Below are 25,112 nucleotides of genomic sequence, written 5' to 3' on the forward strand. Positions count from 1 at the left end.
ACTGGGGTAAGTATACTTGAGTTGAGTCTGACTCGAGTCTTAATTTACCAATGAAGTTCCATGCTGTCATCAATATCTGGTCATTTGGCATTGATCTCCTTATAGATTTATCATCTGCTCTGCAGATCTAGTGATCCTAAATAAGTCGTACTTTTCATGTCAGCATAGATTGTGAAGGTGTGTGGATTATTATGGGTCTTTAATGCAGTTTTATGTATTTATATTGGTATATTGATTAACCACATGAGCCATGTTTTGCTCAGGACTGGAGTTGTAATTGACCAAACTAGCCAGATTGTTCAAACAAACAAAAGAAAAACACTTTATAGATCATAGTAGATAAAAGCGTACCCAGTACCATTGTGTTACTATACAATTTGGTATTTATCTTGTTTTGTGTATATATTTCAGATTTTCTTTCTATAAAAGTATTGATCCTTTTAACCATCTAAAAACTAAATTGGCATGTATCTGTCGTTTACATTTCTTATATGAGCATAATACATTTTATTAGTTTAGAGGGCTTGTATTAAGCTTACCCAGAACACAAATTTCCAGGCTATTTACAGTTGTGATGTGTTTCATATATTCTCACAGGCTTTTACCTCCTTGTTAAAACTGATGTTAACATATTGACTTTTTTGTGAATAGAATTTTGTCAGATTATTTGTTGGAGAGGGACAACATCTGTAAGGAAGCAATAATCTGAGAATGTAACACGATGATGAAAGATATTTTGAACCTTTTTGAACTAGCATGTTGTAAAATACTTTTTGTGTGCCTTAGGTATGTCAAAATACTAAGCACCAGGTATGGATTTCTTAAATTTTTACAAGGCTGTAAATGAGTAATGTTTCATCCAACTCAAGATGTGCCAATTAATTCATCAATAACTTAAGTGTACTATCTGAGGTTACATATAAATATTTTTAAATCTTGGCCTGTTACTAGCTTTTGAGGTATAAAGTTATCCATTGCTGATTGTGTCGTATATAGTCTTGTTATTATTTATGTTGATGGTTGTTTCTACATCTTGGTATGGCCTTTAAATTTGTTGTGTAGAATGCAATGCCCACTGACCCTGTGCTCTTCTTGATTAATACACCTGTAAAGGGAAAGTGAATTTTTAGGATGACCACTCGGATCTTACCCATCTACTGGCCATGTTGGCAGTACCAATTCTGGCGCTCAAAAAAATAGGTCTGATTTCCTTTGTTTTGATGCAAATTCAATGAACAAATCCCTTTTACTAACCAAGAACAGAACTTCCCAGCCTAAGATTAAGTTATTCACTTACTGAAAATGTTTCTGCCCAACCTGCACGGTTGCTCTTCATCTCCATTTTCTGTCAATTCCTTAGTTTGCTTTGTAATCCCGTAAACTAACCCTACTGGCTATGTTGCTTTCCTTTTCCTGCTTCTGCCTGTCTCGTCTTCTTGAACTGTGCATGCCAGGCCTCTTCTCTGCGGGGTTTGGAGCTCCCTTCTTTCTTTGATACAGGTGCCTCACTCTTTCCTTTCCAGGTTCTTCCAGTTCTTTTAACATGTCAAACTCTGGAGATTTGTTCATGAGCGTGCAGTCTCTCAATGGGGATTCTTACCAAGGTGCCCAGGTTGGAGCCAACGTACAGTCACAGGTAGGGACCATCAGTTGTCATATGGCCATGGGTAGAGCGAGGCCTGGGCAGCACTTGGTGGTATGAAAAGTCTACACAGAAACAGGCACAAAGTTAATAAGAATTTATTAGTGACCATGATGTGTTTTAGAGCTTCTCCTTACTTCAATTGAGACCATCTCACTTTTGTATCTGATGAGATATATATATATATATATATAAAAAATAAAATAAAACTTGTGATTTTGATGTTTGGTTTATTCCTTTATATATTTTATTTATTTATTTATTTATTTATTTATTTATTTTGAATGATCAAAATTTGGGGTGTTGTTTTTTATTTTTACAATTGCTTCAAGTGACAGGTGAAAGAAAGTAGGATCATACAAATATTTTTTTAAATTGTGTTCAGGAAGCCGTGATATTTCATGAGTTTTGAGTCTCCAATATTCTATTTTTACATTTTTAACTTATGGAATTCCAGTGATTGAGCAGCACCCCAATATTTGAGGCACAACAATATTGATTTCTGTGAGGGTAATCATGGCACATCTGTGCCCAAAGACTGCATCCTCTGTATCCTATTTCAGTCTGTTGCTTGAATTTTATAAACAAAACTACAATTTACTCTATGGATTCCATGGCATGTTTCATATTTTCACCCCTTAAATAAGGTGGCTTATATTTGCATGTTGCTTTGTGTATGTAGTAGCAAAATGGGAAAATATACACAATGTTGTATTGTGTGCCGTCTTTGTTATAGAATTTGAAAATGATTGGTCGATATTTGGCCATTGCACCTAAGAAATGTGAGGCACTAATGATTCTTTAGGGAAAATGATAATTCATTAGTGACTAGACGCGTATAAAGAAAGAAAATGGAGGAAAAAAGAGTAAAGACATTTACCCTACAGAAGAACGGGAAACCATTTTAAGTGTAGGAGAGATAAAGTGGCACATGCAAATACAATGAAAATTATAATATACACAGAAGATGCAAATTGTAGTATGATTCTACATAACGGTACTCATTCCTCAACCAATAATGCAATGGGAATAATAATTAGAAGAAGAAGAATAGATTTGTCACTGTATGATACATTTTATCTTTATACTCTTGGATTCAATGCTTTGTAATGAACTAAACGATTAGAATGTCTAATATCACATAACATCACAGATTTTGAAACCAAATCAACTCACATAAAAGAGCTAAAATCCCCAGGCCAGAGAATAAAGCTGCATCTTGCCTACAGACCTTGGGTAGCTGCAGGAGATGTCTTTAGTAGCTACTATGTTGCAATAAAGGTCCGTTATGTCTGTAGGTGTCGTAGGCCTGAGCAAGATCCAGGCAATTTGTAGGTTGATTGTTGAGCAACCCCAGCACACACTATTGAATTTTATCGGGGTGATGTGTGGAATAAGGAGAACATTACTTCTCTTCAGCAGTTCCATGCGATCAGATGGCCTTGTTACCAAGATGAAACAGACATCCTTGCCCTGTGATATCATCACAAGATACAATAAATAAAAAATAAATAGAAAATACCTGTTTTACCTGCAAATTCAAATTTAAAAAGAAACCTGTATTCCTCTGCGGCAAAAAGATTTGCAATGTTTCTACAAACAGATTAAAATATGCCCCTAGAGGTCAGCATGGCCACTTTCGCTTTTTTTTTTTTTTACACAGAATGGAAACGTTGGCCACTTTGAGCGGACTTTCTATTTTAGTCTCTGCTTAACAGCTTTGTTTTAGCCACAAGTTTGTTAATTTGAGACTCCTGTTGTATTATCTCATGCTCTAATTTCTCAACCCTTCTGTATGTTTTTGAGTCTTGGTATTGCTTTTTGGGTTTTTTTCTTTATTTTTTTTTTTTTTTCCTTTTCCTTTTTTTTTTTTTTTTTTTTTTCACTGCTTCATCTTCTGTTTGTGACTCTCTCCTCACCCCCAGTGGATTTTACAGAATCCTTTTCTCTGTCTCTAGGGCTATTTTGATTGTGTTCTGTCACTCTCCAGTCTCTATCTCGCTGGTCCCATTCATTGATACTGATAGCACTGTCTTCTAGTGTTCTCTCCCTCCTTCTCCACCTCTTTGTGATCTTCCCTTCCTAGTTTTTGCTATGCTATATTCACAATCTCTATCTTTTCTACCACTTTTCCTGTAATTCTCTGGTCTTTCCTCTTCTTCTGTCACTGTCCCTTTGCTTATCTGTCACTCTCTCCTCGCGTTCTCTTTGCTCTGTCCAATTGCTCCTGTCATTGTCTGTTTTCTGTAAATGTAAATATTTTTCTTTCTTTCATTAAAGGTGTTTCTTGATATTGCTTCCCCTTGCGTACACATTGCGGTCTCCTTACCCTCCCTGTTTCCTGTGTTTCAGGTGGATACCCTTCGCCATGTTATCAGTCAGACAGGCGGATACAGTGAGACTCTGACAGCGAATCAGATGTACAGTCCGCAGGGCATCAGTGTAAGTAAAGAATCCTCTTGTTTCTTCTATCATCGTCCCCCCCCCCCCCCCCCCCCCCTCCCAATTATTTCAAGTCCACGGGGCCATGACTGCCACATCGCACACTCTCCTCTCCCTTTCACGGTCACCTATTTCTCTATGTGCCGGTGATGCCGGTGGCTAGTGCTCTGCCCAAAAATAATGCTCAACGCAGGCAGCTGGAGCCTAAGCCTGTCACACACAATCAGCTTCCTCATGCCACCTGCGGCCACTTACAGTCAGCCATGGGAAACAACCAAACAGGTGACACATAGCGTGGCTGCAGCAGAATGAGCGTGAATCTGCCTGTCTTAACTCCTTTAATGCTAGACCGGTATACAAATTCCAATTAACTAATTTACTGTCTTCCAGAGTAATTGTAGAGACATTCTGAAATGGTTAATAACCAGCCTCTTTCCTTTCAGATGTCTTTAGGTTTGCAAATCTAAAGAAGGGACAAAAATAAATTGTAATAAATGGTCGTATTTTAGTTTCCTCTTCTGAATGGATGGTGATGCAATCTGTGCAGTTATCCCTGAAATAAGGCACAGTGTGAAGACTGGGGGCCCTAATCTCAGGCGTAACCTGGACTATCCTGTATTGGTTTGCCCATGATTAGTGGGAATTACACTCCAGAGGGGTAACTGCCATTTTAATGATGGCAACTGAAAACGATGCAACCCAGGATAATATCTTTCACTAATCTCAGGCATGGGCATGCATGTTCCAATGCTGTCACTCTTAACACCCTACACATTAACTTCTACATTACCCTAACACACTTCACTATCATAAAACATTAGCCACTAACATTGATTAGTAATCTCTACAGTACGCCAACAGTAACTATTTCTACACTATTTTAACCTAAACATATCCCGTAATATGAAAGATACAGAATGATGAAATATGTATTGTGGGAAAAATATTGGCATTAAAGGGTTCTGGAGACGTTTATAGGACACTCAACCTTCAGTCTCCTGGTATATGATGTCTCTAGAACCTCTTGATTGCATTATTTTCGCATAATACACAGTTCACTGTTACGTATCCTATACATAATTGTAGACCTCTTCAAATGTGAATACTGAATATAACCATCACCGTGCCTTAAAATGACTCCTGCACCTTAATACAACATACATAACCACCTACAGAGATACAGATCTATTTGTGTGTTTGTTGGAGGAGGACAGAGAAGCACACATATTCCTGGCAGTGCTCGCGGCTGGGAATGACATGTAAATTCATAGCGACAAGCCGTGTCGTATAGAGTGAAATCAATAAGACAGACACAGGGAGAGCGGCTGCAGATTTGGGACAGCAATCCAAATACATTTCTCAGATCAGCCATCCACCATCCAAAGGCCGTGACAGAGGGAGGGAGGAGGGGGAGATCTGACATAAGCAGAGAAATAACACAAAATACACACAAAGCTGCAAAGTGGAATCAAAGAGCCGTCGGGGCACGTACAAATGATTTGTAATTTATATACATTTCATTTGATCAGCCAGAACCGGTATCCAAGGTTGATACTGTAAAGATTTCATATACACATATGAGTGTGTACATTATGTGTACACATTGTCTGCAAGATGATGATTTAGAATGCGATCTACTTACAAATTAGATAAAAATATTATATATAGATATAATTACTCAACTTGGAGGTGCTCTGTGAATTCATTAAGGTCTCCTACTCATGGGGTCAGTTGTTGCCATTGCAGGTTCAACTGAATTTTAGTTTTGCTTAAACATAAGAGTACAGGATACAGTTGCCCGTACCATTAAACCTGTGGGATAATTATCCTAGCAATGCTTAAAACCTAGAGAATACAGCTCCCGCCACAGGGTAGAAGTTACTGGTGGTGGATTGGATCTACAGTATAAACTTGCCGACAGTGCAAAGAAAGTTCAAGTGTCTGAACTGGTGACCTACGGACCATGCAGAGTGATTCAGTCTGCACATAGAGAAAGATGACCTAATGTGAGAGGGTAGGATTTTGCGTTTTTAATCAGAAGTGAAGGACCACTGATTTAGATAGACCTCTCTCATTGGCAGTTAACAGTCCGTGTACAATTTTGAGTATTTTAAGCCATAAATGTCTGAAGCCAAATGTTTTGCAATTGCCCTGATAGGTCTACTCCGACTTCTGAATCTATCTCGTCTCCCTATTTTTTCGGAATGATGCTGCGTAACACCAAGTGTCATTTCTTGCACATTAAACTGGAGCAGTGAGGAAAGGAAAAGATAATCTTGTGACATGGCAATTACAGTTGTGAAATAGGTTGAAAGAAGTCTAGGGAGGAGACAAGACCAAGCCACTGTGATTATGGAGAATGGCCGCCACAAAATCATAGGCTGAGAAATGAAGTGCTGCCAAGTTCCACTCAGAGGTGGATCCAAATTTTTCAGAATGTGTCCTTGAATTGTGTTTTTTCCCCAGTGGTGTTAAGGAGAAAGGTCACACCTTTCATACAGCTTGGACAGGCTAGTTTAATGTGAGATAAGAACAAAGCAAGGCAAGTCAGAGAATATGAGAGAGGGGACAGGCAGTGGAAACCTGTGACAAGACAAATTAAACATTTCTTTGGTACCTGAGGTTCTGTGATTTATCTTTTAATGTAGATGACTGTATCTCTGGAATACCTTCTATGCATATGAAGTTTCTGTAATGGCCCTGAAACTTGGTGTGCAAAGAGCCAAGAATTTAGCAAAAAAATTACACCATCTGCTCACTAATATGGTTTTCTTTGTCTTTTGTTTCTACGTGAAGCAACCTTCACAGAACAACATTGAAAAGAAAGAACGAAAAAATCCCATGTCTGATTATAGGTGACCCCCTCCTCCCACCCCCCAAAAGATGCAGCACTAGCCCAGTTTCCAAGGAAACACATTGTTCAATAGGATTTTCTGAGGTGCATTTAATTAACTAAAGATAGTTTTTATCATTATCTCATGTGTACCTTTTTGATAATTTAATAAATTCTAAAAACATTTCATGGTTTATAAATAATACTCAATAACTATTTTCACGATAACATTACTCAGGATTTGCAATTTAAGCTATTTTCTTCTGGCTGTTTCCTCCTTATTCTGGATGTTGGTCAATGATCAACTTTTTCCAAATATTATGTCTAGTATTTTGAGTGCGTAGTTTTGTTTGAGTTTTGTTTATATTCTTCAGTTGGTTGTCATGTTTGTTTCAAACAATCTTTGAAGAAATGTTACCTTTGCTTTTTTTTGTATATGGTATGTATTAGAAACGCCCATAAATATTAGTTACTGTTTTTTTGTTTTTTAATCTCCCTATTTTATATTTATTCGGTTTTACATTGATGCATAATAAATAATAAACTAAAATTCTTTCAGTTGTCCTTTATTTGTATGGTTTCTTTGGACTCGGTTTGATGAACCTGAAACATTCTCTATCTTACAGGCTAATGGGGGGTGGCAGGATGCAGCTACCCCTTCGTCTGTGACTTCCCCTACGGAAGGACCCGGCAGTGTCCACTCCGATACCTCCAACTGAGCAGCCGGCTCCTGTATCTCCACTCTTGAAAGCCAGATTCTACTCCTTCCCTCTCACTCCAGATGGCCCCTGTGGAAATGCAGGAAACAGAGCGACCTCTTGTGGCATTACCCCTCATTGCCTTCCCCAGCTCTCAAAGGATCATCAGACATGCCCATTCCACACTTCAGTTTTGTGCCTCCATTGAATATTGATTTTGTTCACACTCTGTATGGATTTTCTGGTTGTTTTTCTATTTGGGGAGGGGCAGGTGGCTACTGATGCTGTAGGTTGCAGAATCAAAGTGGTGATTTAAAAGTGGCTGCATATTTGCACGGAAGCAGCCATCTTTAAATAAGCTACAAATTGTAATGTGACAAAATATTCTATGTCCATCCCTAAAATAATATTTTTTTACTTGCGTTTGGCCTCCTGCTGCCCCCCAACCAAAATTGGGAAGAATTCTCATATGAACAACCATCTTTTAACAAATTCTCCTATGTCTATTTAATGCATTTCTATACAGAATGGAGCCCTGGACTTTGCCCCTGCCTGTGCCCTAAGACCCCCTTATGAATGTTTTAATCCATCCTCCCTTCTATTTTATAAAACCTCGTGACAATCTTCTGCTGTTAGCAGTGAGAATAGCTGACTGCCATGAAGAGAAACACTACTTTTGTTGCAAAATTGAGATGTGTTGGCTTAATACACTAAATGGAGGATCTTCCTGCTATGACCTGTATACCTAGAGCAAAGCGTTTGCCTGGTTTCATATTTTTTTTTTTTTTTTTTTTCTCATTAGCGTTGTGTGAATCTTCTACATTTCTGTCACAGATATATTTGCATTCCCTTCATAGCACTTTGGCATCAAAAGCGCCCACACACCGTTTTGAGTATTGTATTCACTGTATCACCAACTTTCTCTTCAAGAGTTCACTCCGTCCGCAGAAATTGCTCCGTCCAGTTTTATATTGTTCCATCTTTCATCTGGCCATATGTCTGGTCTCCTCTTACCAGGACATAACCGCTACCCATGCTATGTTTTAGCCTGGCTTGGAACCTCCAGAAACACACATTTATTTCTTCAAAAAAAGAATCTATCCTTTACCCAGACATTGCCTGTACCACTTCCAATATTGTAGACCCTTCCAGAATAATTGTTCATTGACCTTTTTTTCGTCCAGTAAAGGCTTTCTTCCTCTTAATTCAAGACATCGTTGTACCTTTCCCCCAGGACAGCACTCCATCTCTCAGAGATTACCCTGGAGACTTCTCTCCTTCTAACAGGTCATTATTTGTTCCAAACAAAGTTGCACACTTTGTGTGGCTGAACACTAACCCATCGTTCCGGACATCGTACACTTCATGGACACCATAAATCTTTCTGTCTGGCAGTTTTCCAAAGGCACGCACATGATGTGTCATAAATCCACGTTTGATACCAAAAATCCGCATGTACTCGCACAGAGGAAAGACGGACACAGAGGGAAGTGCTCAGCTTTATTAACATTCACAGCGGTCTCACATAACTTGTGTATCGTCGATTGTTATATTTGAGATAAACATTTGATGCTGGATGTTCTTGTATATTCTGAAGAAAAAAAAAGACAAAACAAAAAAGGAAAAAAAATTTAAGAAAAAAAAAAAAGGTCAAAAAGCCAAAAAATCATACTGGGTTTAATAATGTTTGTTACTAAAAGAAGAAAAATCCCCCCTCCCCCAAAAAAAGTCCTGTTGCAGAGATCACACCCTTTTAGCATGCAAATTGGTTGCTGATTTCTATTTTATGTCTTTCATATTTCTTGCTTAGTTTTAACACAAAAAAACACAACTACCTACATGTGATTTGATTTTATTTTTAACACCACGCGTTTGTGAGTTAACGCAATGCTAGAAAATTGTAGTTGGGCACCTTTTTAGTTTTGTTTTAATTTTTTTAAAGGGTGGGAAGGGGGCGGGCACAAGTTTTGGGGCAGATTTGGGATGGTTTTGGGAGAGGGGTGGGACATTTTCCAGATAATAACCCCTTTACATCCAGAGGAATCTGTGGATATATATGCTGTATTTGCCCCTCTGGTAGAAAGGGGGGGAAATTAGTAAGGCAGACTCAAAGATTCTGCTAGCTAAACTCATTTTGTAAACTAAAGTAAACAAAAAAAATATGAAAAAATGTTGGGAAAAAAGTTGGAATAGTCAAACATTAATAGGTACATCATAAAATGTACATTTAATAACTTTTCTGAGATCAGAAATAAAAAAATGTTTTTCCTGTTTGCCTTGCTTATTTTCTTCTCAACTGTGCGCATTTTACACACACCTTACAAACTGCTTAAAAAAAAAAAAAAAGTTTACTGTGGCTTTATATTTGATCAGTCAGCTATGCTTCCAGTTTGGCTGCTTAGGCCTTATAGGCACACTATAGTCACCAAAACAACTTTAGGTTAATGAATCCGTTTTGGTGTCATAGATCATGCTCCTGCAGCTTCACTGCTCAGTTCTCAGTGCAATTTAGGAGTTAAAAACACTTTTTTAAAATAAATGCAGCGTTAGCCACCCCTGTTAGCGTGTGACTTACAGAGCCTTCCCAAATACTTCCTGTAAAGAGTCCTCTAATGTTTACACTTCCTTTATTGAACAGTCTGTTTAACTTAGAGGTTATCTATTGGTCTGTTAATAGCTTGCTAGACCCTACAGGAGCCTCCTGAATGTAATTAAGTTCAATTCACAGAGCCAGAGATAAAAAAAATGTAAATTAAGTTATATCTTAATAAAAGAAACAATTTTGATTGTATGCAGGCTGTGTGAATGACAGCCAGTGTAGGTGTGGCTAGGACTGCATGAACCGAAATACAAGTGATCTAACCCCTAAATGGCAGTGAACTCAGCAGTGAAACTTAAGAGGCATGAGCTATACACCAAAACAGTTTTATTAAGCTAAAGTTGTTTTGGTGACTAGTCTCCTTTTTAAATTTGAAATTCACTTTCAATTCCTACTGTGGTTAATAAGATATGGTAAGATATAGCAGTATCGTGTTCAGTACTATGTAGGATTGTCATACTTGCCATAGTTTCCAGGAAACAAATAATTTCTTAAAGTGCTGCCGATGTATATAGTATAAGTGATATGTGTAAAGGACAACCTGGTGCAAGGGGAAATGCTAGTACTATATCAAGTGATTGAATGATGTTTTTACTGTTCATTTGGAGAGAGAAAGAAGAGTTCATATTCAATTCTACTATTCAAAAGAAGTGAAAATAAAGGTTGCGCAACAGGAATATGGACAATATAAGTAAAATGACACAGATAAGCATAAAAAGAAAAACAGATGAGTAGAGAGCCAGAATAAATGTGAAGAACAATGAGATAATAAATATCAATGGATAAGAGTCCAATATAAAATCCTAGTGCAAATTTGGCAGAGGGACAACCACAATTTTGTCTTAAGAATTCTTTTATGAAGGTGCGGGATCAACTAAATCTTGGATGTGGGAATAGAGTAAGAATAATGGTGCAGTGTATCCCAAAAGAGTAATAATAAAAGAAGGGTCTGATATAGTTCTACTCATGTTTTATAGAGCCTATAACCAGCTCTAGTATGAATAGGGTACAGTGCTATAATCCCCATTTATGGGATACGTGAAGGAATGTTGTTAGGCAGATGTCAAAGCCCTATAAGAAACCACAAATAGTGCTCACTGCATAGAAGATGCCAGGTGTATAAATAACAAATGGTTACTCACATTTAATTGAGCTGGCAGACTACTCAGTGTATTGGGCGCGAGTGGTATAATCCCCACCTTGAATTCTTTGGAGTAGTTCTCACTGGAACAATAAAATCGGATGCCAGGCAGTAAAGAATGCAAAAAATAAAATCATAGCAAAATAAAAAAAGTAAAATGGCACACTGTCTTTGGCAAAAGTTTCCAAAATACCTTTATTAGTACACAATATTAAAATATCCACAACGCGTTTCACCTACAAGGCTTTCTCAAGTTTATCTCCACTTGAGAACATCTTGTAGGTGAAAAGCGTTGTTCCCACATACATAGTTACATAGCAAAAGCATAGAAAAGAGACTTGCGTCCATCAAGTTCAGCCTTACTCACATGTTTTTTTGCTGTTGATCCAAAAGAAAGCAAAAAACACAGTCTGAAGCGCTTCCAATTTTGCAACAAACTAGGAAACAATTCCTTCTTGAACCCAAAATAGCAGTCAGATGTCTCCTTGGATCAAACAGCTATTGCCCCACTAATTAGAAATGATATCCCTGTATGTTATGTTTTTGCAAGTATTTATCCAATTGCAGTTTAAACATCTGTAATGACTCTGACAAAACCACTTCTTCAGGCAGAGCATTCCATATCCTTATTGCTCTTACTGTAAAAAAAGAAAGAAAAAAAAACCTTTCTTTGCCTTAGATGAAATCTCTTTTCTTCCAGCCTAAATGTGTGACCTTGTGTCCTATGTATAGCCCTGTTTATGAATAGATTTCCAGATAAAGGTTTGTACTGGCCCCGAATATATTTATATAATGTTATCATATCCCCTCTCAGGCACCGTTTTTCCAAACTAAACAGATTTAATTGTTTTAACCTTTCTTCAAAACTAAAATGCTCCATTCCTTTTATCAATTTTGTAGCTCGTCTCTGCACTTTTTTTAGTGCCATGATATCTTTCTTTAGAACAGGTGCCCAAAATTGCACAGCATATTCAAGGTGTGGTCTTACCAGCGATTTATTAAGAGGCAAAATTATATTTTCATTCCGAGAATTTATGCCCCTATTTATACATGACAGAACCTTACTGGCCTTAGCAACTGCAGATTGACATTGCATATTGCTGCCTAATTTGTTGTCTATAACAACTCCCAAATCCTTCCCGTGTGTGGTTATCCCTAATTCACTACCATTTAGGGTGTAAATTGCTTGTGCGTACGAATTCCAAGATTTAGTTGATCTGGCCCTCTCATAGAGGAATTCTTCAGACAAAATTGTGGTTGTTCCTCTGGCAAGTTTGCACTAGGATTTTATATTGGACTCTTTTATCCATTGATGTATATTATCTCATTGTTCTTCACATTTATTCTGGTTCTCGTCTGCAGGGCCGTCTTTAACGCGGGGCAAACTGGGCAGCTGCCCCGGGCCCAGTTGCTCCTGGGGGGCCCAGAGCAGCTGCCCCGTGGGCCCCGCGATTTGCGCAGCCCCCCTTGGACCCGGCGGTGCGGCTGCACAGAGCCGCACCGGCCCGCACGCTGAGGAGGCTCCCCGGGTGGCTCATGCACTAAGGGCCACCCGGGGAGCATGTGTGAGCAGGGGCCCGGTCTGGCGCTGTGACGCTGAAACAGCGCGACCGGGCCCCTTCCTGGATGGAGAGCACAGCCGCGCGGGAGGAGAATGGCAGGGAGGGGAGTTCCAGAGGAGAACTCCCATCTGCCTCAGCCTGCCACTGTACCCCAGGGAAACCACCCTCCAGGAAAAGGTAAGAACCTGGAGGGTGGCTAAATGTATGCTTGTGTGTAAGTATGTCTGTGTGTGTCAGTATGTCTGTCTGTGTATGTATGTGTGTGTGTATGTCAGTAGGCCTGTGTGTGTCAGTATGTCTGTCTATGTGTATATCAGTATGCCTGTGTGTGTGTCAATACTTCTGTCAGTGTATGTGTCTGTGTGTGTCAGTGTATGTGTCTGTGTGTGTCAGTACACTGCGTGCAGAATTATTAGGCAAATGAGTATTTTGACCACATCATCCTCTTTATGCATGTTGTCTTACTCCAAGCTGTATAGGCTCGAAAGCCTACTACCAATTAAGCATATTAGGTGATGTGCATCTCTGTAATGAGAAGGGGTGTGGTCTAATGACATCAACACCCTATATCAGGTGTGCATAATTATTAGGCAACCTCCTTTCCTTTGGCAAAATGGGTCAAAAGAAGGACTTGACAGGCTCAGAAAAGTTAAAAATAGTGAGATATCTTGCAGAGGGATGCAGCACTCTTAAAATTGCAAAGCTTCTGAAGCGTGATCATCGAACAATCAAGCGTTTCATTCAAAATAGTCAACAGGGTCGCAAGAAGCGTGTGGAGAAACCAAGGCGCAAAATAACTGCCCATGAACTGAGAAAAGTCAAGCGTGCAACTGCCAAGATGCCACTTGCCACCAGTCTGGCCATATTTCAGAGCTGCAACATCACTGGAGTGCCCGAAAGCACAAGGTGTGCAATACTCAGAGACATGGCCAAGGTAAGAAAGGCTGAAAGACGACCACCACTGAACAAGACACACAAGCTGAAACGTCAAGACTGGGCCAAGAAATATCTCAAGACTGATTTTTCTAAGGTTTCATGGACTGATGAAATGAGAGTGAGTCTTGATGGGCCAGATGGATGGATTGGTAAAGGGCAGAGAGCTCCAGTCCGACTCAGACGCCAGCAAGGTGGAGGTGGAGTACTGGTTTGGGCTGGTATCATCAAAGATGAGCTTGTGGGGCCTTTTCGGGTTGAGGATGGAGTCAAGCTCAACTCCCAGTTTCTGGAAGACACCTTCTTCAAGCAGTGGTACAGGAAGAAGTCTGCATCCTTCAAGAAAAACATGATTTTCATGCAGGACAATGCTCCATCACACGCGTCCAAGTACTCCACAGCGTGGCTGGCAAGAAAGGGTATAAAAGAAGAAAATCTAATGACATGGCCTCCTTGTTCACCTGATCTGAACCCCATTGAGAACCTGTGGTCCATCATCAAATGTGAGATTTACAAGGAGGGAAAACAGTACACCTCTCTGAACAGTGTCTGGGAGGCTGTGGTTGCTGCTGCACGCAATGTTGATGGTGAACAGATCAAAACACTGACAGAATCCATGGATGGCAGGCTTTTGAGTGTCCTTGCAAAGAAAGGTGGCTATATTGGTCACTGATTTGTTTTTGTTATGTTTTTGAATGTCAGAAATGTATATTTGTGAATGTTGAGATGTTATATTGGTTTCACTGGTAAAAATAAATAATTGAAATGGGTATATATTTGTTTTTTGTTAAGTTGCCTAATAATTATGCACAGTAATAGTCACCTGCACACACAGATATCCCCCTAAAATAGCTATAACTAAAAACAAACTAAAAACTACTTCCAAAAATATTCAGCTTTGATATTAATGAGTTTTTTGGGTTCATTGAGAACATGGTTGTTGTTCAATAATAAAATTAATCCTCAAAAATACAACTTGCCTAATAATTCTGCACTCCCTGTATATCTGTCAGTGTATGAGTCTGTGTGTGTATGTATGTGTGTGTCAATACGTCTGTCAGTGTATGTGTCTGTGTGTCAGTTTATCTGTCAGTGTATGTGCCTGTGTGTGTATGTATGTATGTCTGTGTGTGTGTCAGTATGTCTGCCAGTATATATTTGTGTGTCAATGTATGTGTGTGTCAGTATGTATCTGTGAATGTTTTAATGTCTGTCTGTGTGTATGTGCCAGTACGTCTGTCTATGTGTATGTCAGTATGCCTGTGTGTGTGTCAGTATGCCTGTGTGTGTGTGTCAATACGTCTGTCAGTGTATGTGTCTGTGTGTGTCAGTATATCTGTCAGTATGTCTGCCAGTGTGTGTATGTATGTGTGTGTGTGTCAGTATGTCTGCCAGTATATATTTGTGTGTCAGTGTGTATCTGTGAATGTTTTAATGTCTGTCTGTGTCTGTATGTGCCAGTACGTCTGTCAGTGTGATTGCGCTTTTCCTTTTTGAATTATTATCGCTGATCCCTTTGAATTTTTAATTCTACTACAGTATATGTAAATGCGTAAGTGCTAAATCCCATAACCAAGACCTTGTATAATTGCCTTTAAATAAAGTGGGCACTTTGTGTATTTTACTATACCTCCTAAGTGTCCCTGTTTAGGAGGGACAGTCCCTATTTTGGGCTCAAATCCCTCTGTTCCTCTTTTATATCCTAATGTTCCTCATTTCTAGGAGCTCCATATTATTGGTGTGTAACAGAACTCCACAGCAAGAACACTCTTAGTAACGTGTCTTTAAAGGATCACTATAGTGTCAGGAAAACAAACTCATTTTCCTGACACTATATAACCCTTAGGTCCCCCCCCACCCTCAAGGCCCCCCTTCCGCTGAAGGGTTAAAACCTGGGGGACCTGGCACCCAGACAGCTTCATTGAGCTGAAGTGGTCCTTTAAACTACTATAAATGTGTGTAGAAATCAGTCTGTTGAAATATGATATAGTGTTCTATTTTAGTTGTATAAATTATTAGTAAGTTGCTTAAAATGTCTCAGAACAGCCAGCCCCTGGCCCCACCGCCCACTCATAACCCTAGCATTAAAGTGTCCCTCTTTGACTATTTGAAATGTTGGAAGGTGTGATTTTACTACTATCCAAAACTAAACCTCAAAGTCCCACTCTATGGTAATGACTATTGCCCATGTCTATGCGTTCGCTAGTTAAATCCGTAAGATTTGGCACTTAAGAGGTGCTGCAGCAGTTATGTTGAGGTGTTATCCAGATGCAGACCAAATGTTATGCAGGTTTAGAAGAAAGCGGTTTCCATTTCTCATCCATGGAATTTTCTTATGATAAACTATGATTTTAAAGGCACAGTAAAGTGTTAAAAATGTGTGTATATATATATATATTTTTTTTTTCTTTGAGCTAAAGAGGTTTACTACATTTCCATATCAATTGGTGAAAATAAATGCAGATTATTTTAATTAGAGGATTCTGGGTTTAGTAAATATATGGCAGTGTTGCTTCATGCTGGTTTATGTTGCCATGGTAGCCCAAGTCTGCTTGAAGTAACATTTTATCAACTTCTACAGACTGAGTATTAGCAGTGCTGGAAATGTTATATATATTATAATTTAATGGGGCACTCAAGCACCCAACCATTACAGTATATTGCAGTGATTATGATGCTATGGGTGGCATCTCCTGCTTTTCAGTCAAAACTCTATGACATAGTTTGACCAAAAAAAAAAAAAAAATGACTATCTCCAGTGCCCATTGCATTCCCCTTGGGTATCTGCACTGGTAATTCCGAAATTACATTCTAACATTATGAAGTTTGAATTTTGTCCAACCCTGAACAGTAAAGATAAGATGAGAAAGCCAGAGGCTGGTTAGAAGCACCATATAATGAAACCATATCATATTTAAAGCAGTTCATACTTTTTTTACCTTGTCTAGAATATCAAAGAAATTTTTTTAGACAATGGAGCAAGGGGCAAACATTATGGCTGTCCTTCTATATCCAGGACTGTTGGCTGGTATGATGGGGTACAGATACAGGTCAAAGATTTGAGTCAATCTTTCTATCCTTGTTAATACCCGCAAAAGCTTGAAGAGTGACTAATGACCCATAATTTATTAGTACTACATGTCTAGAATCAGGTGCATAAATCTTCTACATGTCCATTCTATATTGTTTTAAACATTATATGTGTTCTTTATTCATGGTTTCTGATACCATAGCAATCGAAATCTAGTTCTGCATCAAACATTATACTATTCTAAGGAAAATTATAGTTTTTGCTACATTAATTATGGCACCATACTGCTCAGTCGGGCTCACATTTCATTTTCTTTTTTATATATGATTAGAAAACCATTATACAATATAATGGAGTATCGTGATGCAATATTTCTAATCCCACTCTTCGCTTAGTATTGTTAAAGTGAAATAACTTGGAAAAAATGGATTTCTAGTTTGTTCCCATTATTGGTGTATAAATATAGGGTCGTAAAACGGTAAATAAAAGATCAACACGTGCCCAAAACAACATACATTGTATGCAAAGGAGAGTAAAGTAATAATCGGAAAGGAAAAAATAAACCAGCATTGTCTGGATTTGTGACTTATGATCCTTTTCAGGACACCATCCCCCTAAAAATATAATTTTTATCTTCTCTCTTTTTTTTTTTTAAATTTTCAACACAAACATTAACTAAAATTTGTCCTTTTGATTTATCACAATGTGGAGGGTGTTCTTTCCATGTTAGTTTGACTTTATAAATCCTAAAAAATGTGTTGTCCTTTACTTTATTATTGGATTAGACCAATCAGAGTATATAGCCGTCATATGCAATAAAGGCTGGTGACTTTATCACTAGATCATGTGTTCCTACTTCTATGAACATTAAGTGTTGAGGATTTTATATGGTTCTTTTGTTAAGGTGTAAGATATTGTTCTGTACGTGCACTGTAGATGTTGGCACAAATTATTGGTCCAGTATTTTAGTCTTGTTTCCTGTTCTGTTTTAAAACTTTTTCTCAGATCACTTTCCAGGTGGTTGTAAGCTTGATCTAGTCCTCAAACGTTTATCTAATTTAAATCTGTGTTATTAAAGCATCAGGCATTGGGCACTTCAATTCTTTAATCCATGCACAGGAATACATACACCACTACTAAGAAAGGCCTGGAATCAGAATTCTACATTTGAGTAGAAGCATGGAGAATATATCACAAGAAGGATCAGGTTGAAACTGGGTTCAGGAGCTGGGGATGTCCAAAACATCTGAGGTGCTTTATGCAGGAATTGTTGCTGCTTGGTCAGGTTTAATCATTTCCTGAAGCCAGATCTGTTATTTGAAAATTGGGTACAGACACGGAAAATAACAGGGACACCAAAAAATACAAGGAGGTCTCTTCCAGCAGACTGGTCTTCACATACAGAGGCATCAGGGTTGATAAACGCTGGCTGGAACTTGACAAATGAGCCTATTTTGTGTATCTAAACTACATAATACAGGAATTGCTAATTGGGTATCATTACAGCCTCTTGGGTTGCTTGCCTAATTTCTGCATGTACGTGTGCAGTAACGTATTCCTTACACTTTAGTGTTGGACTACATGATTAGGGCCCTGGCCCCCTTCAGAATGGAGATAGAAGGCAGCTTTACTTATCAATGCATCTCTATGGGGAGCGTTCAGGGTCTGTATACAGAGTGTGGAGACACTGAATATAGGAGCTACAGACAGTGCAGCACAGACCTAGGAATTCCCTCTTGTGACTGCCACTAGAGGTGTTACTAGGCAGTGTTTTCATTGCTCAGCCTGGAGGGTCAGGCTATAGTGACACCAGAATCACTACATTAGGCTGTAAGAGTTCTGATGACTACAGTGTCCTTTTTAATGCTTGTGAACAGAACAGGTCCATAGTAACAGTGCGGAAGATAAAAATTCAGACACACATGCCTGTGATGGCAAGTAAATAGTCACAGTAAAATTCAAACTGTTTGTTTCCTTTCTTCTAGCCAAGATAGTACTTTTAATGGTTTGTAAATAAGTCGGTTATCTCTTTAGTAACTAGGTTGCATCCAGTACTATTGTAACATACTCTGTACCTAAACTTTTGTGATTTAATATATAAATGGTTACTCCAGTCTAGGATTCATCAATGCTTATTTTGTTCTATAAGTATTAATGGGTCACTGGGATCTGTCACGTTATTTTTCTTTTTTTTTTTATTATTATGAAAAACAAAGAATGTAGGAGAAATCTTACATTAAGGTCTTGCATAATCTGCTTTTGATATATATATATATATCAAAAGCAGATTATGCAAGACCTTAATGTAAGATTTCTCCTACATTCTTTGTTTTTCATAATAATAAAAAAAAAGAAAAATAACGTGACAGATCCCAGTGACCCATTAATACTTATAGAACAAAATAAGCATATATATATATTTTTTTTTTTTTTAAGAAAGCCGCTTCACAACTTTAACATTTCGACACTGCTAAGATACCATAGAAGATCACAATCTCCAGCAAAATCAAGTTGTGAGGTATCCTGGATTCCACACTACCAGCAAACGTTCCAGTATTCATTAGAAGGCTATTCTCAATCATGCATCCATATAAACCTGCTAAATCAATTTACCACTGGACAGTGGATTATTCCATATCAAGAAACAACTTTGCGTTGTTTGTGTTACTTAAGCTTCAAAATGGTGCTGATAAGGCTGGTATTGTATGAGCAGTAAGGGGAAACCCTCGTTACATTGTTTAATCTCACATTTTATTTTTTCATGGTCTTTTTTCAAAATCACCTTACAGTCGGGGCTACAGCTGTGAGGTGGACTCTGAGTTTTCTTCAGCAGTTTCTGTGTCTTAATTTCTTAAACCTTTCCTTGATATTTGTTCTTCCTGTCCTATTTTGCTTTCAGAGGGCACTGGTGCACCAAATGTTTTTGGGCTCCCCACTAGCGCAAGGATGGCAAAAAAGGTAGATCTTCATCTGTTGTACAACTCCCATGATGCTATGCCAGCTGGGGATTTACTGTAGTGGCTCCACCCCTTTGATGACTCACAGTCAGGGCCGTCTTTAGCGCGTGGCAAACGGGGCAGCTGCCCCGGGCCCAGTTGCTCCTGGGGGGCCCCAGAGCAGCTGCCCCGTGGGCCCCGTGATTTGAGCAGCCCCCATGTACCCGGTGGTGCGGCTGCACAGAGCCAGCCCGCCAACTAAGGATGTGTGAGCAGGGGCCCGGTCGGGCGCTGTAACGCTTAAAAGCGCGACCGGGCCCCTTCCTGTACCAGCTGGGAGGAAGTGAGTGCCACGCGTCACTTCCTCCCACCGGAGATAATAGCCGCGCGGGAGGAGAAAGGCAGGAGAAGGGGAGTTCCAGAGGAGAACTCCCATCTGCATCAGCCTGCCACTGGACCCCAGGGAAACTACCCTCCAGGAAAAGGTAAGAACCTGGAGGGTGGCTAAATGTGTGTGTGTGTCAGTATGTCTCTGTGTGTCTGTCAGTGTCTGAGTGTGTGTCAGTATGCCTGTGTGTATGTCAGTATGTCTGTGTGTGTGTGTGTCAGTATGTGTGTGTGTATGTCAGTATGTCTGTGTGTGTCAGTATGTCTGTGTGTGTGTGTCAGTATGTCTGTGTGTGTGTGTCAGTATGTCTGTGTGTGTGTGTCAGTATGTTTGTGTGTATGTCAGTATGTCTGTGTATGTCAGTATGTCTGTGTGTGTCAGTATGTTTGTGTGTATGTCAGTATGTCTGTGTGTGTCAGTATGTTTGTGTGTGTGTGTATGTCAGTATGTCTGTGTGTGTGTGTGTGTGTGTCAGCATGTCTGTGTGTGTTTCAGTATATCTGTCAGTGTATGTGTATGTGTGTGTCAGTATGTCTGAATGTATATAAGTATATATTTGTGTGTCAGTATGTATCTGCAAATGTTTTAATATAACTGTCTGTGTGTGTGTATGTGTCAGAAGGTCTGTCAGTGTGATTGGGGGTTGGGCGTAAATGGGGGGGAGGGGCAGGGCCTAGGGGGCCCAAGAAAATGCTTTGCCCAGGGTCCTATTCAGATTATAGATGGCCCTGCTCACAGTTCAGAGTGCACGGCAGCCATCTGAAGTCAGTGAGCATGATGCAGTACTGTTACAGAGGATGTGTTATTCCTGTGTTCCTGTCAGTTATAGTAAGTCTTATCATACACTAAATGTTCAGTAATAAAGCAAAGTTGTACAGGTGATACTCGAAAAATTTGAATATCGTGCAAAAGTTCATTTATTTCAGTAATGCAGCGTAAAAGGGGAAACTAATATATGAGATAGACGCATTACCTGCAAAGCAAGATAGTTCAAGCCGTGATTTGTCATCAGTGCGATGATTATGGCTTACAGCTCATGAAAACCCCAAATCCACAATCTCAGTAAATTAGAATAGTACATGCAATCAATAAAACAATCGGACCTCTGAAAAGTATAAGCATATACTCCGTACTTAGTTTGGGCCCCTTTTGCAGCAATTACTGCCTCAATGCGGTGTGGCATGGAAGCTATCAGCCTGTGGCACTGCTGAGGTGTTATGGAAGACCAGGATGCTTCAATAGCGGCCTTCAGCTCTTCTGCATTGTTCGGTCTCATGTCTCTCATCTTTCTCTTGGCAATGCCCCATATATTCTCTATGGGGGTTCAGGTCAAGCGAGTTTACTGGCCAATCAAGCACAGTAATCCTTTTGGTGCTTTGTGCAGTGTGGGCAGGTTCCAAGTTCTGCTGGAAAATGAAGTCAGCATCCCCATAAAGCTTGTCTGCGGAAGGAAGCATGAAGTGCTCCAAAATCTCCTGGTAGATGGCTGCATTGACCCTGGACTTAATGAAGCACAGTGGACCAACACCAGCAGATGACATGGCTCCCCAAATCAACACAGACTGTGGAAACTTCACACTGGACTTCAAGCATCTTGCAGTGTGTGCCTCTCCATTCTTCCCCCAGACTCTGGGTCCTTGGTTTCCAACTGAGATGCAAAAGTTACTCTCATCAGAAAAGAGGACTTTGGACCACTGAGCAGGTCTGTTTTTCTTTAGCCAAGATTGGACGCATCTGACGTTGTTTGTTGTTCAGGAGAGGCTTGACAAGAGGAATACGACATCTGACGCCCATGTCCAGGATCCGTCTGTGTGTGGTGGCTCTTGATGCACTGACTCCAGCCTCAGTCCACTCCTTGTGAAAGTCCCCAACACTTTTGAATGGCCTTTTCCTGACAATCCTCTCCAGGCTGCGGTCATCCCTGCTGCTTGTGCACCTTTTTCTTCCACACTTTTCCCTTCCACATAACTTTCTATTAATGTGCTTTGATACAGCACTTTGGGAACATCCAACTTACTTTGCAATTACCTTTTGAGGCTTTCCCTCCTTATGTAGGGTGCCAATGATGGTTTTTTGCACAACTGTCAGGTCAGCAGTCTTCCCCATGATTGTGATTCTTACTGAACCAGACTGAGAGACCATTTAAAGGCTCAGAAACCCTTTGCAGGTGTTATGGCTTACTTAGCTGATTAGAGTGGGACACTGTGAGCCTAGAATATTGCACCTTTTCACAATATTCTAATTTACTGAGATTGTGGATTTGGGGTTTTCATGAGCTGTAAACCATAATCATCTCATTTATGACAAATCACGGCTTGAACTATCTTGCTTTGCATGTAATGCATCTATCTCATATATTAGTTTCCCCTTTTACGTTGCATTACTGAAATAAATGAACTTTTGCACGATATTCAAATTTTTCGAGTATCACGTGTATGTATCGCCCCATATGTGACGCAGTCAGGACCATAACAGTGGCGACGAGGATGGATGTACAAAGACCCTTCCAAGCCTGCACTAGAAAATAAGAGGTAATCACTACACACTGCCATCCACAGAGAGGACCATAACATACCATTTACCTATCCTTGCAGGATTGTATTTGTCAGCAGTGTTTGTGCATTTTAATGTAAGCATGTTTTTGTATGGAGTATGAGTGTGCATGAAGAGGTGTCTTTGCATGTACTGTTGCCATTGAAATGCAGTGATGTACATGTGTGTTGTGTTTTAATGCAGTGAAGTGTTTTTAAGTAGTGTTGCCTTTTAAAAGCAAGTGTGTAGTGTTGGTGCTTGAATGAAGGGGTGTTCTATATAAATCTGCTGTTTATAATACAAGGGTGTGTGCATGTAGTGTTGGTATTTTGCTGGGATGTATGAACACATACACTAACACATATTGCACAGATATACATGGTACACACACACACACAAACAACTGCCACATACAAGCATTCAGATACAAAATGACATATACACACACTGGAACACACACGCTCAGATGTACTGATAGACACACTCACATATACAAACCCCCTGACACACAGATACACACAGTCACGTACATGCATTTAATTTTATATTTTGGCCACCCTCTTGTTAACATACCTCTTGTGTGCAGGATGGTGGCCTACCTTGAGGCTGATGGGAGTGTGGGGCTGGAGTTTCCTCTCTAGAGCTGCTGCTTATTCTCTCTCTCATGGAGATTGTGCCTCCTCCTCTTCTCTCCTTCCCGTGCGGACTCTCTATATGTATCTGGGAGGACGTGACCTGCACTCACTTTCTCTAAGCAGTGCACTGGTTGCCGACATCACAGGGGAACAGTCATACTGTTGGAGGTCCACGGTGCTTCACGATTGTTCCCTTGTTTAGCAATGCCCATCAGGTGGCCCCAAGCACATAGGCCACCCTATGTCCCCCCCCGCCAGGGTGCAAGATCCTCGTACTGCCTGCACTGGCAGTAGTACCCCCATTGGTCTTATAAGTATGATTCTGCTAGTAATTGTCCACACCTTATTTCCTGTATTTCAAAGCCTCATTCTGCGCAAAACATTTTATTTACATTGGGATAGGGAGGCAGCTAAATAAATACTATTGTCTTGGGACTGTATTCATGTTCTTTGCCCTTTTTCTCCAAAAACCAAGTGAGACTATAGCTATTCCATCTCTTTAATATTCTGCATAATCTTTTTGATAAGTGTGTATAGTTTAATTTATGCATACCCTCTATGGATTTAAATATATTGATGCCCAAGCATTTTATATAAAGCGCCTGACATTTAGAATCACAATTTTGATTCACTAATTTCCCTATAGATCCTGGTAGATTGATATCTATAGTTTTGCGCTTAGCTTTTTTTAGCCTTATCCTGACAATCGAGAAGATATATTAAGTTCATTTTCTAAATATGGCAATGACGGCAAACATCATTTGCAAACATACAAATCTTTAAACTTGGACTCCTTATATTTATATATAATCTTTTTGCCTGAATATCGGGGATTCCTACACTCAAGATATGGATTAGTACTCAGATAAATTATAGGAGGCATGTTACGGAGCATTACAACTGTTCAGTGTAATGCACAGAATCTCTGTGGATATGAATCTGAGCCAAAGACAAACTTAAGTCAAAAGGAACCAGAAAACACTAACAATTATCCAAGCGGAGTCAAGATTCCAAAAGACAGTGACATGAAGACAAGCCATGTCAAAACAAGACAACAAAAATGCTGTACATGCTATCAGACCAAATCAGAATGATGAAAGGGCCCAGTACCAAGCCAAATACAGAGACTATATTGCATTATTCCTGTCTCTCTAGAATGTGTGCATAGAAAATGGGCGCACACAAACAACACAGTGTAGTCCGAATTACACAAATGCCACAGTAAATATAGGGTGTAGTTTCTGGTGTCCAAATGGCACAAGCAGAGGCATTGCTAGGAGTGATGCAGCAGTGATTATGAAGTGCTAAACCCCTAATGGATTCTCTCTCACCCCTCTTTACAGCTATCTCTAAAACACTGGTCCCCCTTTAGCAATAGCAATTTCATCAATCTTTGGATGGAATTCATTAGCTAAGAGTCTCAGCTGAAACTCTCCGCAATTAAATTCCATCTAAATCAAATTAAATGAAATAGATCTTTTGTGGATGGGGAACTTCCACTTTAGCTTTATCAATGAAGAGGAATAGACTGCAAGCAGGGCCGGTGCAAGGATTTTTGGTTACACAGGCGAAGATGATTTTGGAGCCCTCCAAAAGCATCTTCACCTGTGTGCCTCTTAACCCACCTTTTGTTTCTTAACCCCTTTTTTTTTAACTGTCTTACCCCCTTTAATGTCTTATCCCCAATTTGTTTTCTGATTGTGTGTCTTACACCTCCCTTGTGTATATCTTACTAACCCC

The 25,112-nt window shown here is 39.6% G+C and overlaps 1 protein-coding gene across 4 annotated transcripts in view; it reads left to right on the forward strand.

Moving 5' to 3' along the window:
- Positions 1-8,711, forward strand: part of LOC134567964 (pre-B-cell leukemia transcription factor 1) — a 132,265-nt gene extending 123,554 nt beyond the window's left edge. For 3 of the 4 annotated variants that reach the window (XM_063426143.1, XM_063426144.1, XM_063426145.1), the window contains 3 exons: positions 1,524-1,636; positions 3,995-4,084; positions 7,544-8,711. In XM_063426143.1, coding sequence (XP_063282213.1) covers positions 1,524-1,636; positions 3,995-4,084; positions 7,544-7,636 — 296 coding nt within the window. In that variant the 3' untranslated portion in view covers positions 7,637-8,711. The remainder of the gene's footprint in view (positions 1-1,523; positions 1,637-3,994; positions 4,085-7,543) is intronic. The other variant, XM_063426146.1, reaches the window with a different exon arrangement.
- Positions 8,712-25,112: the final 16,401 nt, after the last annotated feature.

Source organism: Pelobates fuscus, chromosome 7, assembly GCF_036172605.1.
Source record: "Pelobates fuscus isolate aPelFus1 chromosome 7, aPelFus1.pri, whole genome shotgun sequence".
In the NCBI taxonomy this organism is placed as follows: domain Eukaryota; kingdom Metazoa; phylum Chordata; class Amphibia; order Anura; family Pelobatidae; genus Pelobates; species Pelobates fuscus.